General features: G+C 39.5%; 1 protein-coding gene across 2 annotated transcripts in view; it reads left to right on the forward strand.

The window, feature by feature from the left end:
* trip4 (thyroid hormone receptor interactor 4) overlaps window positions 1–13847 on the forward strand; it is a 66845-nt gene extending 52998 nt beyond the window's left edge. For both annotated transcript variants that reach the window (XM_018683480.2, XM_018683479.2), the window contains one exon: window positions 11539–13847. Coding sequence is in view for 1 of the 2 variants with exons in the window: in XM_018683479.2 (XP_018538995.1) it covers window positions 11539–11603 (65 nt within the window). In the remaining variant the exon portion in view is untranslated. The remainder of the gene's footprint in view (window positions 1–11538) is intronic.
* Window positions 13848–16152: the final 2305 nt, after the last annotated feature.

The raw sequence follows: 16152 nt of genomic DNA on the forward strand, positions 1-16152 counted from the left end.
TCTCAAAGAGCTTGATTTTGTAAACTAATTTCAGAAACGTCTTCAAGTGCTTTGGGCCAGTATTTCTACACAGTCTGTCCCTGCTTCACTCTGTTGGATTAACATTGTTATCTAGGTGTAATTGGCAGTTCTTTTTATAATTCTGTTATATTAAAACTCTCCTTCTCTAATTTGCTGAGATTTGACAGCTGTTTAAACAGTTACAGCCCTGCAGTTACAGGCTTTTAGAGTGTTTACAGTGGCTGCCTGTATTAGGCTTTTTGGTGACAACACATTGTTCTAACAAGAAGATGTGACAAAAGCTAATGTGAAAAGAATGAAACATCTTCTGGATGACTGCCCTAATTTTCACTCTTGTGAATGCTCTCTCAAGGGTGGTGAGAAGTCTGATTGGGAGATTTTCTCATCACCAGCACTTCCATTTCAAAACTGACAACAAGGTTGATTTTACCAACTGAAAAGAGGAAGATTGGCATTTTTTTCCATAAAGTGTATAACTATCAGCAAACATCACAACTGAATATTTAACTTGTTTGTACAACAAAATAAATTGTTTTCAACTGCCTACCACAGGGGCAAAGTATTTTCTGATCTGACACCCCCTACCAGCAAGACAACATCATTTTTAAAGGTGCTACATGTACATTTTTGCCATTGCTATATAGCCAACCTTAGCATTACCAGCTGTTCACTTACCAAGAAGGTAAAATACACCCTCTGGGCAGTGCTACTTCTTCATCATCTCATGTTTGACTGGATGCTATAATGACTCATGAAAGTGGCTTTATGAATCTGGGCAGATCAGAGCTAGCTGGTTAGCATGCTAACTTCAATAAAAAAAACAAAAACAAAAAAACAAGCGTTAACATTGGCATTGCTTCTTACCACTGGAGACAGTTGTTGGCGAGTTAAGGAATGAAGTTTGATTCTGAATTTGCAATTTTTCTTTTAGACTGGTAAGTAAACAACTGTTAATGCTAACATTGGCTATGTAGTTATAGCAAAAACATACATATAGCTCCTTAAAGTGCCTTCCAAAGTTGCAAAAGCAGATCAGTTTCTACATGGAAAAAAGAGCAGTTTCCTCTGTCAAAGTATATAGATGCTCAGTGTTTCTATTAAGTTAAGTGAGACGTGCACCAGATAACTGTACAGTCTTTAAATTAAATATGAAATATGTTTTTGCATTTTATGTGCTTCTTTTTAATTAATGCCTGCCTTAGGTCTTTTTTATGTTACAAAATATTTAACTAAGCTGTTAATTAAGCTGTTTTGATGATTGTGTGTCAATTAAAGAAAGAAACACTCACACCTAACCTTTTAGCTTTGGAACAACTTACCTGAATCGAAGTGAACACTGAAAATCACGTTTATAAACTTGCATGTGACTGATAACCATTCAGATTTCTTATTATGTTCAAGTTAGTTGAAACTGGCCTTTTTGTGAATGCAGTATGGCCTCTGAATTCTTCTGTGCGGTCTAATGAACTGTGAGCCTTCATGGGTAATGCATGATGGAGTGTAGTGATATAGGGAGAATGGGAAATGGAAATGCAAAACAGAGTGCTGTTATCTTCAGTGAGTCCATTTTTTAAGACATCTGAGTTCATTATTACGCATGGCCACTTACGAAGATTACCTCTCATAGCCAGTGGTGGTGTTTTTGGTTAAACTTATTTAGTTCAACCATATTTACATTCTAATGCAAGCAAATTTACCACAAATGAATGGAGAAATGTGTATTTAGAACAAAAATATTATTATAATACTTACAGCTTTCAAATCTTGAATACCTTAAGCTGTGTTTATAACACTGATTGATAAGGATCAGTTTAGATAAAAATCAGAGCTGGTTAAGATAAAATCTTAACTGTATTTATCTCTAGTGCATAAAGCCAGAACAGTGGATTGTGAGAACAGTCTGAAGTTGAATCTGGTAATTCAGTTTGTTTAAGCAACATCCCAGTGTCTTTATATATCTTAGTGAAGACAAAGGAAAACATTAATGCTTGGACACAGTTCTGTGGGCAAATGCTAAATAGATCCATAAAACACACATGCACACAATGTTAAAATATATTTATACTTTAAATATGAGGTGACACCATGCGCAGAAGGAATTCTATTTTTCATCTCTAGCACTCATGTTGTCTCCAGCTGATTTCTCTGTGTTTCCCATTAGGTTGAGAATGAAAATCAGAACTTGGAGGCCCTGACAATACATCCACTTAAAAGGAACAAATAATAAAAACATGTGATTCATTTCACACCACATACAGCTTCAATAAAATTCACTCCAAAAGGCACCATGAAGTGATGACAACTTCAAATCACACTGTTCTGAAATTTTCCAAAACAATTCTTGTGAAATTCAGAGCTGTGTGTGGAATGTATCTCAATATGTGAAGTTGTTGTTTTTTTTTTTTTTTTTTTTCCTTGTGATGTTTTATTGCCACCACTGATTCCCAGTCCTCACTGCAAGGCACTGTTCTGCAGCAGCATAAGAGAAGTGATTGATAAGCTGAGACACTCTGGCCCTATTTTCAAGAATCATTTGTGGCTACAGGGGAAACCTGCACATTAGTACAGGCAACTCCCAGTAACTGATAAACATTGCTCAGTCATTACAGGTTTTTCAGTAATTGTGGTTGAAACGCCTGTACCAGTGTTTCCTTTCAACCGTTGATGTTTGACTCTTTCCAAACAAAAAGTCAGACATCAGTGGTGCTATGACAGAAATGTCTAGTCATTTGTATTCAGCAGGAACTGGTATGTGAGAGGATTTCAAGCAAAACTGTAAAATCTAAAAATACCCATCTCTTCTACATTACATAATTTGTCATTTGGTGTGTCTGTTACTGCTTGCTTAAATGGACAATAAATAAAACTAAGTCCAATAGTAAGCTATTATAACACATGTTATAGTGTGGTATGCAAGATTTTGTGCTTATTTTGTGTTTGTTTTACACCCAAGCGGCTCCGTCCAAGTTAAACACTTAAGTATGTTAAGCTTTTGATGAACAGCAGCTACTGTGGTACCTGCTTAAATTTAGTCTTAAAGTAGTGCAGCAAAAGCAAGCAAAACCTATGATGAATGTTAATTTCTTAAACTGAAGGAATGGATCACTCAGCTAAACATTTATTACATATTTCCAGAGGATTGGAGAGAGGCAGTAGATATAGCAACTCAAAAAGCTTTCTTGGCTGACAGACTTTAAACTGTTCACACGTCAGTTGAGCTTTCCTGGTTGTCCAGCTCTACAGGAAATTAAACGACTTTTGGGAAGTTGTTTGTCATGTGTGCTTGCAGTGTGAATGTGGAGTAAGAGGTTGAGAGAGACATCTGTAGAGCAAAGTGGCTACAGATGGGAGCCATGTCATCAGGACTGAGAGGAGAATAATTTTGAAGTCCATTAGATTCAGCATTGAATTTGTGTTGTGGCCTGTGAAGATAACATGAACATAGTTTGATGAAATGTTAAAACAATGATGTTTTAACAGTATTTGCAGTGTCAACAGTAGTCTAAGTAATCATTTACCAAGTCCTCAAACGATTTGGGAACTGAACTAAAATCCAACTTAATATAGACTGATGTATTTAAGTTTAACCACACAGTGTAGCCTCCAGCATGTAATCAATATGTATACTGTGTGACACCATTGTCTGAAGCTAATAATACTACCAACAGGGTTCTTTCCCTCGAAATAATCACTATGTGTTTCTTTGTTTATCTCTGTGGTGTAGGAACTCACGGTTATTAAACTGTAGGTGTCAATTATACACTGAACATTTCACCCAAGTTCCACTTCTCTCTTTCTTGAGTTTGGATTTGAATTTGATAAGTATAGAATTTTAGTTTATTTAGAGAAAATCCCTGCTTGTCAAACAAACATTCACAAAGATCCACATTTGGGAGGTGACAAGAACAACTAAAGTCTCATGTTAACTGCCAGTGAGCAGCCAAAGTTTGAGCCTCACCTAGAAGCCCTCGAATACTGGAGCTGTTAAAGATCAACCCACTCAGATTTTGTGTGCTTGTCAGAACTACTAACCCTTCAAATATACGCAAGCTGTCAAACTCTAAACACTGTTCGGAGAGTCTGAAGGTAATGAAAAAGTGTTTTTCAATTTGTCAGCTGGAGGTGGTCTTCATCACTCAATTTTGTAGTTTTCTGAAACTGACAATCTGACTTTGTGCAGCATTTAGCCAGGTGCCTGTTTGAGTGAAAATGGGCAGAGCTCCAGATACTCTGCTGATTTGATTTTTCCTCCAAATTCCTCACTTTGCTATTTTTGTCACTGTTCATTAGTGAACTGCAAAAGTTGCCTCTGTGCTGGTGATGATTGAATCATTGTGCTTTCAGAGAGGGAGCCAGGAGAAGTGAGACTGAAATCAAAAGTCCAAACAAAACAGCGGCGATGCACAGACTCTCCCTTCACCCTCATACTCTACTCTCTAGCTCCTACTAAACACACACCAGGGAATACAGTGACCTTTGTGCTACCTGTAAATGCAAGACAACCAGTTTCTCAGCCCACCTCCCAATTTAGCAGCTCCAAAAAAAGAACTAACATCTTTAGTTCCCTGACATGAAGGATGTCTTGAGTATATACAGCTAGACGCTGTTGCCACTGCAGTTGGGTGACATTTAGCTCATTATGAGAAAGCAATTTTCCAAATAAATACATAGCAACTGTCATCAGTATTATTATGTTCATCTTCAAGCTCATAGCTCTGATCAAATTTGCCTTTAAAAAGCTTTGTGTGCATGTAAGTATCTAAAAATATTTATGAAGTTCTTTTGCGTTTATTTACAGATTGTTAAATGTGTGCGCACGGACACATTATTACATTACATTAGAAGAGGTCTACCACCTAGTTGTATCTAGCCAAATATATTTATGTGTTGTCTATTTGTCACCATTATTGAGACTAATTTCTCTCTATATTAACTTGCCACAGCAAAATCCTTGATATGCTAATGTTACTGTTTGAGTGTAGGTGACTGAGATTGCCATAAATCCAGCAAGTCATAAAACTTAATGGTCAATTTTATTTGTCTGAAGGGAACAAAATCTGTTAAACAGTTGCCTCTCATGGGGCGATATGGGTGAATTTAAAGCATATATTTTGGCACTGAGTGAACATGACAGATAAACTACATGTCACCAGTTATAGCCACAATTTTACTGAAAAATTCACATTGCTAATAACTGGGGGGTTATTCTTGAAACATATTACATGAAAGAAAGCCAAGTAGACCACAAAAAGAAATTTAAGGGAGTCTTGTGTAGTGAACCAGTAGCAGGTGCAATCTAAGCTCTAGATTACATGGAATTTTTAGCAATACTGATATAAACCACCTATAATCATGTCCTCACTGCTCCACATCCGCCTACCAACCAGCACCACCTTTGCTGTCCCGACTTGTCAGACACTGGTTCTCTAGCGAGTTGTGACGAACTGTCATGTGCGTGACTAAACCGGCTCAACAGCACACTGTTGGTTGGAGAAATCACTCAGCCATTACAGCCCCTCAATGTCTGTGAAAACAGCTTCAGGCAGGGAGGTTTGGACAGACCAAGAGATGGAGAGGGACTGTTTTCTCTGCGGTGGGAAGCAGGGTTGATGCTTCTCCCTAACCCCTTGCAAACAGCTTGCCAACACAAGTCTCAAACAGCACCTTCTCTATCCACTTGTAAATTCACCAGCTCGGCAGCACAGGAAGGGAATGTAAATTAGGTGTGACTAACAGCAAGATGGGAATCCTGGCAGTTTTCCCCTCCTCTCTTGCTGTTCTCCCCTGGCTACTGAGGGTTTTGTACACATCCATTTTCCTGCAGTGCTCGAGGCTGTCGGCTTGGTTTCGCGTGTAGAATGACTTCAGCTGGAGGTGTACTAAGCTGGGGCCTGATAAGGAAAAGAAGATAGAAGGCCAGTGCTGCGGAGCTGCAGTCAAAATAAAGCCTTTAAAAAAAAGCTATTAGATTCATCATGAACTGGAAGTCCTTTCACTCCATCTTCAAAACCATTGGACCAGTTTTGGTCACTGAAATACAGGAGATACAACTGCTGCATGTGATTTCTCTGAAATGCATTAGCTGTACTGACTGATGCAAACTTATCAAGAACACTAAACTCTTTTTGCATTTTCAAAGACAAGGCCGGCATATTTTTTTATACTGCAAACAAATCCCATGAGGCCAAAATTAACAATAAATTAATCTTTCTACTGAGCTCTGCCTTTGTAGCTAAAGCCTGATATTCCTTTGAGCTCCATTGTTGTCCAAAACTATTAAAACCACATCAGTGAGCTACACTGTTGCACTGAGTGACATGTTCCTTCCAAAGAACAGTTATTTGAGTCAGTACCACATATGCCTGCCTTGTGCTGTGAATACTCACTTGTGAACCAAATGTGTATTGATTCACAGATGTTTGAGTAACTCTGCTAAAAAACCACATTGCCCAGCTGGTGCAGCAAATTACTTGACCTTTTTAGTTATGCCAGTGTTGTGACTCAACTGTTGGCAACATTGGTGGGTTGTTCACTCTACCACTGTGGTCCAGGCTGAAGTATCTCAACAACTGTTTCATGGATTACCCATTTTTTAATGAAATATCACCACAACTGTTGGATGGATTTTCATAAAATAGTGTACAAGCATTTATGAGGCCCAGAGAGTGAATCCTAATAACTGGTGATACCCTGATTTCTGCTTTTAGCACCACCAGCAGGTAGAGGTTTTCATCTGTCTATTGAAATAACTATACATGTACTTAAAAAATTAGACCAATACGTGTTAGACATTTATGAGTCCCAGTCGATGTATCCCTCTGACTTTTTATCTAGCACTAGCAAATCTAATGGCATTGACTTGACTTGCATTCAGTTCACACTTTTAAATTTGTGTTTGTGTTTTCTGTTTGTGTTCAATGCTAATTGGGAATTGTTAAAACACTAAACTAAGATCAGGGTGAACAGGGTAAGCCTTAAACCTAATAAACATCAGCACATTAGCATTGTCACTGTGACTTTAGACTCTTAGCCTTAAATATGAAACAATACATTCGTGAGCAGTTTTTAAAGATGTATTAATGAATATGGTTTGGGCTGACTGCCATGGATAGTGTTGGAAGGTCGGAACATATCTAATCCTTGATACCATGTTGGGATTCAGACCTTTACATGCTGCTATTTAGTTTGATATTGTTAAAGCTTTTTACTCTCAACTTCATTTTTCTCTCCGGGCAGCATTCTTGTGATAGTCTCTGAATTGGTTATTGCAGGAGCCCAGTGGGGATCAATGTAACAGATACTGTTGAAGGTGTTACATTCAGTCCCAGAGATGGTGATGCTCCACTTTTAACTTTACTTTTCTGTGTCACCATTTGTAGGCATGAAGCAATTTCCTCATGTCAAAGCGTGCCATCAGAAAGTGTATCAACATGTGGTTAAAGTGTACATGCATAGCTGTTCTAGGTTTATTATCCAGGTGCATTGGGACTGGTGTGTAATAAAAAGATAGCATACAAAAATTCAGCCTTTTTATTCTTCAGTGCGTAGGCAGCTACTCTCACAGATAGAGAAGCAGCAACCAGCCAATTATTCTTGTGATTATTATTGCAAGGAAGCTGATGGGCCCACATGTTATTGATGTCAGGGAAGATGTCAATGGACCTCTATTTCAGTCTAATAAATACTCTTTGCACTACTGCCCCTGAATTTTCAAGGGATTATGTGAGTTCACTTTTCATCAGCAATGAGCTGTATTCTCCCATTATGTGTAATGGGAATAGTATGCATGCAGTCATATTTGTGAATATGTAAGGAGAGTATCCAAGTGATAGTGTATGTATTAGCATCTGCGTGGCTGAGTGTGTGTGTTTTACGGTCTCGATGATGGAGAGCTAGCCCTCTGCAGACAACCTGTGCTTATTTTATGGCCTCCTCCCCAGCTGCAGCGTGTGGGCAATAAACCTTTCTCCAGCAATCTCCAAACAGTGCAGCAATCAATGGGAAATTATCTCAGCCAATCGATGGGCCAGCCTTTCTATTTCTCCCTCGCTCTACCTCACTCGCTGTCCTCCTATCTGTATCCCTTTCTCCCAGCACCCCTCCTTCTCTCTGTCCCTCTCCCTCTCCTCATCCTTTCTGTCTCATTTTTGCTGTCTCTCTGTTTTTTCCACCCACTCCTTCCCTCACCCTCCCCCCCCCCCTTTTGCTTGCATTCTCTCCAGCTCTCTCAGCTCCGCAGCACCTACTCTGAAATGCAACAGCTCAGCAGCTCCAGAACCATTAACAAAAGTCGCTTTCACACATGGAATATGTAACACAGCTGGATTGACTTTCCTGGCGAATATAATGAGCCTAACTTGTTCATACAAGCAGAGAATATTCCCTCTGACAGTCGTGACAACAAGGCCCACTTACTGTACTCTGTGTTTGCTGTTGCTGTTGTCCTTGGTTGTCCGTGGCTGGTTGCACAAAAACTCGTTATTTTTCCATGTCTCACTTAAGGATCTATTTTAATGAGTTCAGAAAATTGCCTAAAGGACACTTCTCAAACTGTTCCCCTGCAACAGAAAAAAATGGTTTCCAACATTCATTCCTTTAAGCAGTGTAAATACTCTAAAATTGCTATGGTGACAGAGCTGACATGACGGCTAATTATTTGAGTTAAGTCATACTTGGGCTGTTTTCACACACAAGCACTGAGGAATGAGGAGGACTGAATGATTTCAGAAAGGAATTACTTTTATAATAATATTATTGAGGGTTGTGATGGTTTCTGGCCATTCATATTTATGATAGGGTCACTGGGGCTAATCCTTTGCTATTGAACCAAAGAAGGGGCTGCAACAAGATGACGTCATTAAAAAAGCACCAGACAAACCTCAAATGTTGGAAAATGATGTAAAAATAGTGATGGAAATATGACATTTCTGTGAGTTTCATCCAGCTGATTTTATACAGATGAATGGCAACGATTATCCAAAATGACTGGGGTCAGTTAAAGTTGCACTCAGGCCATTATGTAGTAATTGTGACAGGCATAGCAGATACTACAAATAAAAGATTTTGACCTTTGTTGTGTATGGTTAAATCTTTTTTTATGTAGTATTGTGGTTTAAAATATCTTTGCTCTGTGCACAGCACGTTTTCCATTCAGCATTTTAAGGTGTCCTTGAAGTAGAAGACTTTTTCCTTCTATGATACATGTGGGTCCAACTATGTTCACATTGGTCAAATGAGTAACTAACACAACACAACTGCTAAATGCTTGTTCCGTGAGTGCTTGTTTTGACTTAAATAATCAGTTTGTTTTCATACATGCTGATAAACAACATTTCACAGAAATGTCACTTTGTCATGACAAGGAAAATTGCCAGAGCCAATTTTCCACAATATTGACTCCAGCTCTCACTTTTACAAAACACCAAAATGGAAGCAAGAGAGGGCTGAACGAGTTCGAGGAGTTGGAGCATTAGCACACTTCCCAGAAAAAAAAAAAAAAAAAAAAAAAAAAAAAAGTCAGCTTATGCTGGCACACCACCACTCTGACTCTGGCTCTCCGGAGTTCAGCTGCCATCTCAGTATTTTACGATATGGTTATTGGGCTCTTAACATCTAATATTTATTTTCTCCTAAAATACACACTGGAGTGGAACTACTCTTAGACTTTCTCTGCTGAATTTTTCAAAAAGCTTTTTTTTAATCCATGACGCATTTCTGTTGTGGTAGATTTATCATTAAAGTAATCTTGGGTAACCTTTTGGCAGCATTCACCCAAAAATTCCAGAGGTGTTTCCACGCCTAAGCAGCACTTGCTCCTGGCAGAACAGACAGACACTGACAGCCATTCAGACAGGCTTGGAAATGGTGAGCAAACAGCACTTCTCCCTAAACAACTTGTTTATGCTGCTACTACCCACAGAGTTCAGCCATAACGTGACAACATGAAAAGAAAGCACAAGTGACAACCACCACCCCTGCCTGTCACACTTGTATCATTTTTTCCCCTGCCTCAGCCATGGGGAAAGCAGCCAGCTAATGCCATGGTTTGACAAGCAGGAGGCTTGTGTTCGGCAGAGAGACAGAGGGTTATTATTTGCCTTGCAGTTAAGGACGACGGTCAAGACAGGTTATCAAAACCCAGCAGAGGCTGTTTTCCACAGAAAAAGAGCAAAACAGGAGACTATAGTTTGTGAGAATGAGATCTAATGGGGGACCCTGAAATGTGACTGATATTGGGAATGCTGAAGTGAGAGAGAAAGGTGGCACTTAACAGTAGATTAGGAGGTCAGCTCCAGTCAGTGGCTGTGGGGGTTTTATTTACACACCATAGCTACAAGCATTAGTATAAATAGCAACTTGATAAAAACCCCTCTTTGAGATTCTCAGCTGTTTTCATCTTTGTAAACACTCTCATCTGAGATTCACATGAATTAGTGAGCAACAAACTCCAACTGTGGAAATTCTCACAATGGAGGCTTCTGTTTTATGGCTTGGAAATGGCAGTCTGCTAATCAGCAAGTTTGTGCAGGTGCTGTTTGCTGGCTCAGCTACAAAATCCAAAAGGATTAATGAAAGAATTGTTGACTGTTACATTCTTGGCAGACTAAGAAACATGCACAGACATTAACATTCCTTGGATATATCCATGGAGTGCTCTCACAAATAATTGTAGGGTAATGTTCATTAGTTACTACTGATAGCACTTTCACTTTTCCTGCTTGCCTTTGGGTTTGATGATTCTGTTCGACTGTTGTTGGTGATGGCTTGATTGATTGTGTTATACAAGATACAACATGACCCTCATACTATTTACTGTATTCACAAGTATTATTTATTTCACTGCAGTGTCCATTTTTATGCTGATGATACCATATTGTATACCATTGATTCTACAGTATGATTTTGATCATCTCCAGACCTCTTTATTAATTTTAAGCTTGTTTTAAACTCCAAAAAGACTAAATGCATGAATCTCACATGAGCATGGTGCTTTGGTGTTTCTACTTAAATCCATACTTTAATTGGAAATCTAATAGATTAAGTGCAATATTTTAGCAATGTAGTTAGAAACTACAATTAAACTAGAAACTACTACTACTACAAGACTCAAAAACTTAAAATATTATTCAGAATTTTTCAACCAACAGCATATGTTGTTGCTCTTTGTATGTTTGGTCTTTGTTACCTTTGGATTACACTGAATATACGTCAATACAACTGAATTAAAAGACACCTTATTTTGCTGCCAGCACAGGCTGTGGACTAATCTCTCTCTGTGGAATAAAGTCTCTCATTGGCCTTTTACCTCATCGTCTCTCTGTCCCCTTCTCTCTTTCTCTCTCTTGGTCTGTCTCTCTCCGTCTCTCTCTTTCTCTCCCCTGTCTACCCAAGGCTGCCTCTAATCAGCAGGCCTTGAGCTCTCATAAAGGTCACTCTGTCCCTTTGATGGTGTTTTGATTCATCCCTTCCTCTTCTCTCCCCTCCTACCCTTCCCTTTCACCCCCTTTTCTCTCACAGGGAAGCTGGAGAGTCACTACCACCAGGGTGCCAAGAAGGGGCTGGTCCCATCAGCTGCAGAGTGACGTCAGAGGAGAAGCTGAGGAGGAGGAAAAACAGCCTGATCTCGAGGGAGCATGACAAATTATGTTTTCTTAAAAAAACGGCCACAGTCTCCACTGGGTTGTCCCAACATTTTATCTGGAACTGTCAATGCTGAAAGATTGTCATCGCTCTGTCTATATTTTTAATCACTGGCATTTGCATTTTACTTCAGGAATATTGCTCTCACTTTGACACATTTTTGCATTCTTCTTTTTGCACTGTGCTTCTCTTATTTGAATTAAATTTGGATTTGTCCAAATGAAACAAGGTTTCATGTTGTTAAATAAACAACAACAACTATAATTTACTGGTTTCTCAAAGCTCAAGAGATAAACTAGAGGTTGTTTTATTTTGTATCAATTCACCCATCAGGTTTAGGAGACAACAGAAAAAAATGCTTAATTTCCATTAATTCCTGTTCTTCTCTCCTCCTCCTCCAGTCATTACAGTTCTCACACCTGAGGCCACATTTAGACCAACAGTAGTGATGCATTAAAAAAAAACAGCCTTCTCATTAATTTCTGCATTTGCACAGCAGGGGTGGGTGACACAGAAAGCTACAGCAAAAAAAGTTGATCCTGGATCAACAGTGTAATCCAACATCACCCAGCAACACACTGTTTAGACTAATCAAATACATGCATGTGCACTTGTGCTGATTCTGTTGTTTACCTCACAAGCATTGAGCAGGAGGAGAAAATTATTGTTGTATAATCCTGCTTCAAATGAGTAAAAAAACACCAAGTCCACACCAAGAAGTCCACAAGTTCTCAGACTTGTGGACTTCTTGTGTGGCATTTTGTCTGCTCTGCTGTACCTGTAGAAACACGTGCATGCTAAGGAAAACCCTTGGGGTTTTTTGGATGCCGGAGTGTTTTCAGTCTAAACAGTATGGGTTATCCAAACTCTGTCCCTGCTGAGCACCACCAGTCTGACACTGCACAAGTTTGATAGTGAAGCCGAACACCGGCTTCTTTAAAGACTTCAATTGTGATTGATTTAGTGACACCTGTGGTCACTGGTGGTAATGTCTTATGGTCTCTCAGAACTAGTTCATTGTTTTTCCAAGCAGCCACAATGGAGGGCGGAGTGAAAACCACCCATCACCAGGAAATGGTTGGGTGGATGGCGGTTGTACAAAATGCACAACTATGACACCAGAGACCAAAAAAAGTATTTTGGTTAAGGATATGGAAAGGTCATGGTTTTGGTTAAATGTAAATAAACATGTGTCTGAATTCACTGTGAACTTTTTCTGTATAACCCAGACCACAATTTTTCCCTAACCTTAACCAAGTGCTGTGAGTGCCTCAACGTAACCATACAACAGTTTAATAATGCTTTAGTCACTACCTGTGGATATTATACTGCAAGATCAGAAGACTACATTTCATCGAGTTCATCAACACACTGATTATTCAAACTACTTTACAGAGAAGTTACCAGTCATAAGAAGTATTGTTTTCTACATGGAGAAAATCTTAAGGACTTGAACTTTATATGGATTGTTGTTTGCTATGTTGAGGCTCACTATAATGGCAAGTTATGGGCAACACTAAATCTTAATTATATATTATATATTATCATCAACTCTCAGTCCCCTCCGCTGTTAATTCCACTCTTGCTAATCACAAAGATGCTTCAGCATGATTGTTTGGCATAAGTGTTGTATTAAGTTGCCGCATTAAGATAAGAGATCCTGCAGGATTACTTCAGATTTTTCGCTCTGTTGACTTTGTTGAATCTCCAATATAAAAACATTGCAGCAGCCTTTTTTTTTTTTTTTTTTTGGAGCCTTTAAAACTGAACAATAAAACCGTGGTGTTTTGTTAATTGCCGTGACCAGGTATTTCCTCATGAGCCATGGTTGTAGAATTACTCTTTTAAGACATCGGTTACACCTGTGTCATAAAAGGGTCATCAGATTGAGGGCGGACTATTTCATCATGCCGGCATCTTTACTTCCTTTAACAACAAACAAAGATGCCAAACCTTTAGTAAGACTGAAGTCAGTTCAGGAGCCCTAACATGCACAGACTGCTACCTCTACAGTAATTTGTTTTTCCTTCTGGAAGGTCTTCTGTGCTTATATTCAAGTGCGCACAAGGTTTTTGACATTTTTATTATTAAGCCTTCTCCCTGCTTCAAGTGTTGTTGTGACAAGCTCTGATTGACATTCTGCCAGTGTAATGTAATTTTGTGTTTCAACATTTTACCTGCTCTTGCGTTGCTGTGTGTGTTTATTTCCTTCCAAATGTGTTGAGTGCCTCTTTGACTAAGCTGTCTTTTGCCTGAGGGTGTATTTCACCATGGTTTGAAAAGCATAGCATGAATCACCAACACACACACACATACACCCATCCAGAGTTGTTATGTTTTTGCCTGTGCCTAGCATTGTAATTCGCTGTTGATTAGCTTAGATTTACTCTTGTTTGAGTTGCAGATTAGCTACAACTCTCTGCTCCACACCATTCAGCATGAGAACACATAATTGCACCAGTCCTCCTGGTAATCTCCCACCCAGACAATGTAAGAGGTCTCTTTTGTAAAGTTTCTCCATAGAAGGTGGGTTTTTCTTCAGGGAGGCTGCTTAAGAATTTACCAAATTCAGCCCCCAGTGAATCAATGATGACAGCTACTTGCCCTGTGGGTGGCCTTTTCTTCTGTTTTCCAGATCTGGGGCATTTCTCTGGATGAGAACAGACATCCAAGTTCACGTAAACAAGGGCTCTGTGCTGTTATAATGAACAATTAAGCACATGCAGTTTTTACTAAGCCCCTTTAGATAAACAACATGAGATCATGTGCTGTTGGTTTTTCATGCACAAAAGATGATGTGATGCACTTGTGTGGGGAAAATGCTCTAGGTGATCCATTTAAATAATAGAACAGCCATGCTGTCTGAGCTATGGAGGGCTGCAACAGATTAAATGCAAGCTGCCAATTATCCTGATTTTAAAGGAATAGTTCAGCATTTTTGGAAACATGTTCACTGGATTTCTAGTGAAGAGTTAGATAAGAAGACTGATACTACTATTAAATATAAAGCTACAGCTAAGAGTCAGTTAGCGTAGTTGCTGGTAGTTGATTTTTGTTACCTTTGAACTAGTCTGTCGGACTATAAGCCTGCCTTTGGGCACCTGTTTCAGACAGCATTCTCCTACCATCCTCTTTCTGCCTGTTACTGACTCCAAACAACTTCCAAGCTAGCAACCTAAATGAAAAGGAGAAGTTTGTGTAATTGCATGGTAAACGTACATATTTTACTGTTTTTTGTGGTGTTTTCTTTGCCGTTTTAGTGATAATCACCTCCTAATGTGTAAGTGTTCCAGCAAACAAGTTCCCCTCAATAGAATTATCATTGGTTTAGAGCCACCCACAATGATTATGATTGGTTGAAAGTAATATAAACAAGCTAAAGCAAAATGATAATGGGAGCAGGCAATGCAAGAGTACCTTTCCCTATTTCCAGTCTTTGTGCTAAGCTAACCGGCTGCTGTAGTTTCATATTTAAAAGACATGAGAGTGATATCAATCCTCTCCTCTAACTCTCCACCAGTGTATTTCCCAAAATGTCAAACTCCTGATTTAAATCGCACCAACTTACAATCAGTGGTGTTTCTATGTCTGATCAGTGAGCTTGAGGCTTCTTCTGCCACATCACAAACCCAACCACCCTGCTGTTAATGATGCTGGCGGATAGGGGAGAGGAACTAATCAGAGTAGATGAAGCAATATAACAAGGAGGGCGTCGTCCAATTTTGAGCACCACCTGTTTCAGGAGTAAGAGCCCCAACTAAAATTTCTGTCACCGTCCAACTTTCATCCAGTTAGCTCAGGTTTTAAATTAAATTAGACATTTAAAAAAGGGTTATGTATTTATTCATCATTTGGGCAGGAAAAGATGCCCAGCTGAATTTCCTGATTGAACTGAAATGCAATTGACTCCAGTCCAACAGTATGCCCTCCTCACCATCAAGCCAAGTTTCCAGTTGTAGAAGCAGCAGGACCTTTGTGTGCTTGCTGAGAGACTGATTGGACTGAGGGCACAGGGTCCCCCCCCCCCATCCCCACAGGCCTGGAAGATGAATTAGGCTTTGGAGCACTTGAGAATAGGTGGCGGCAGGCGGGGGGGAACAATACAACCTGGGAACGGCTTGTGGTTCATCCATCTCATGTAATCTGTCACAGAATGCTGTCTGTCAAGTCAGGGTGGACGTACAAAGGAAATATTGGGAAAAGGATATTGGCTCATTGAAGACAATTGATGCACTGAAATGATTGCAAGTAGTCCCTCTTCACCTCAACAACATCTCAGGACTTCACACGTACCAGTGCCTCACTGTTTTCGCTAAGCCAACGGGAACTAATCTCTACACTTTCCCTGATCACATCTATGCGTGATAGGGGTTACAGTGATGTAGGAACAAGGCTTTACTGAATTTCTAACTGGAGCAGGATTCTTTCCCTGCCTGCTCTTACACCGTCTCATTGTGTCATTGTGTGTCTGCTTTAGTTAGGTCTTGAGGT

This window comes from Lates calcarifer, linkage group LG2, assembly GCF_001640805.2.
Source record: "Lates calcarifer isolate ASB-BC8 linkage group LG2, TLL_Latcal_v3, whole genome shotgun sequence".
In the NCBI taxonomy this organism is placed as follows: Eukaryota; Metazoa; Chordata; class Actinopteri; family Centropomidae; genus Lates; species Lates calcarifer.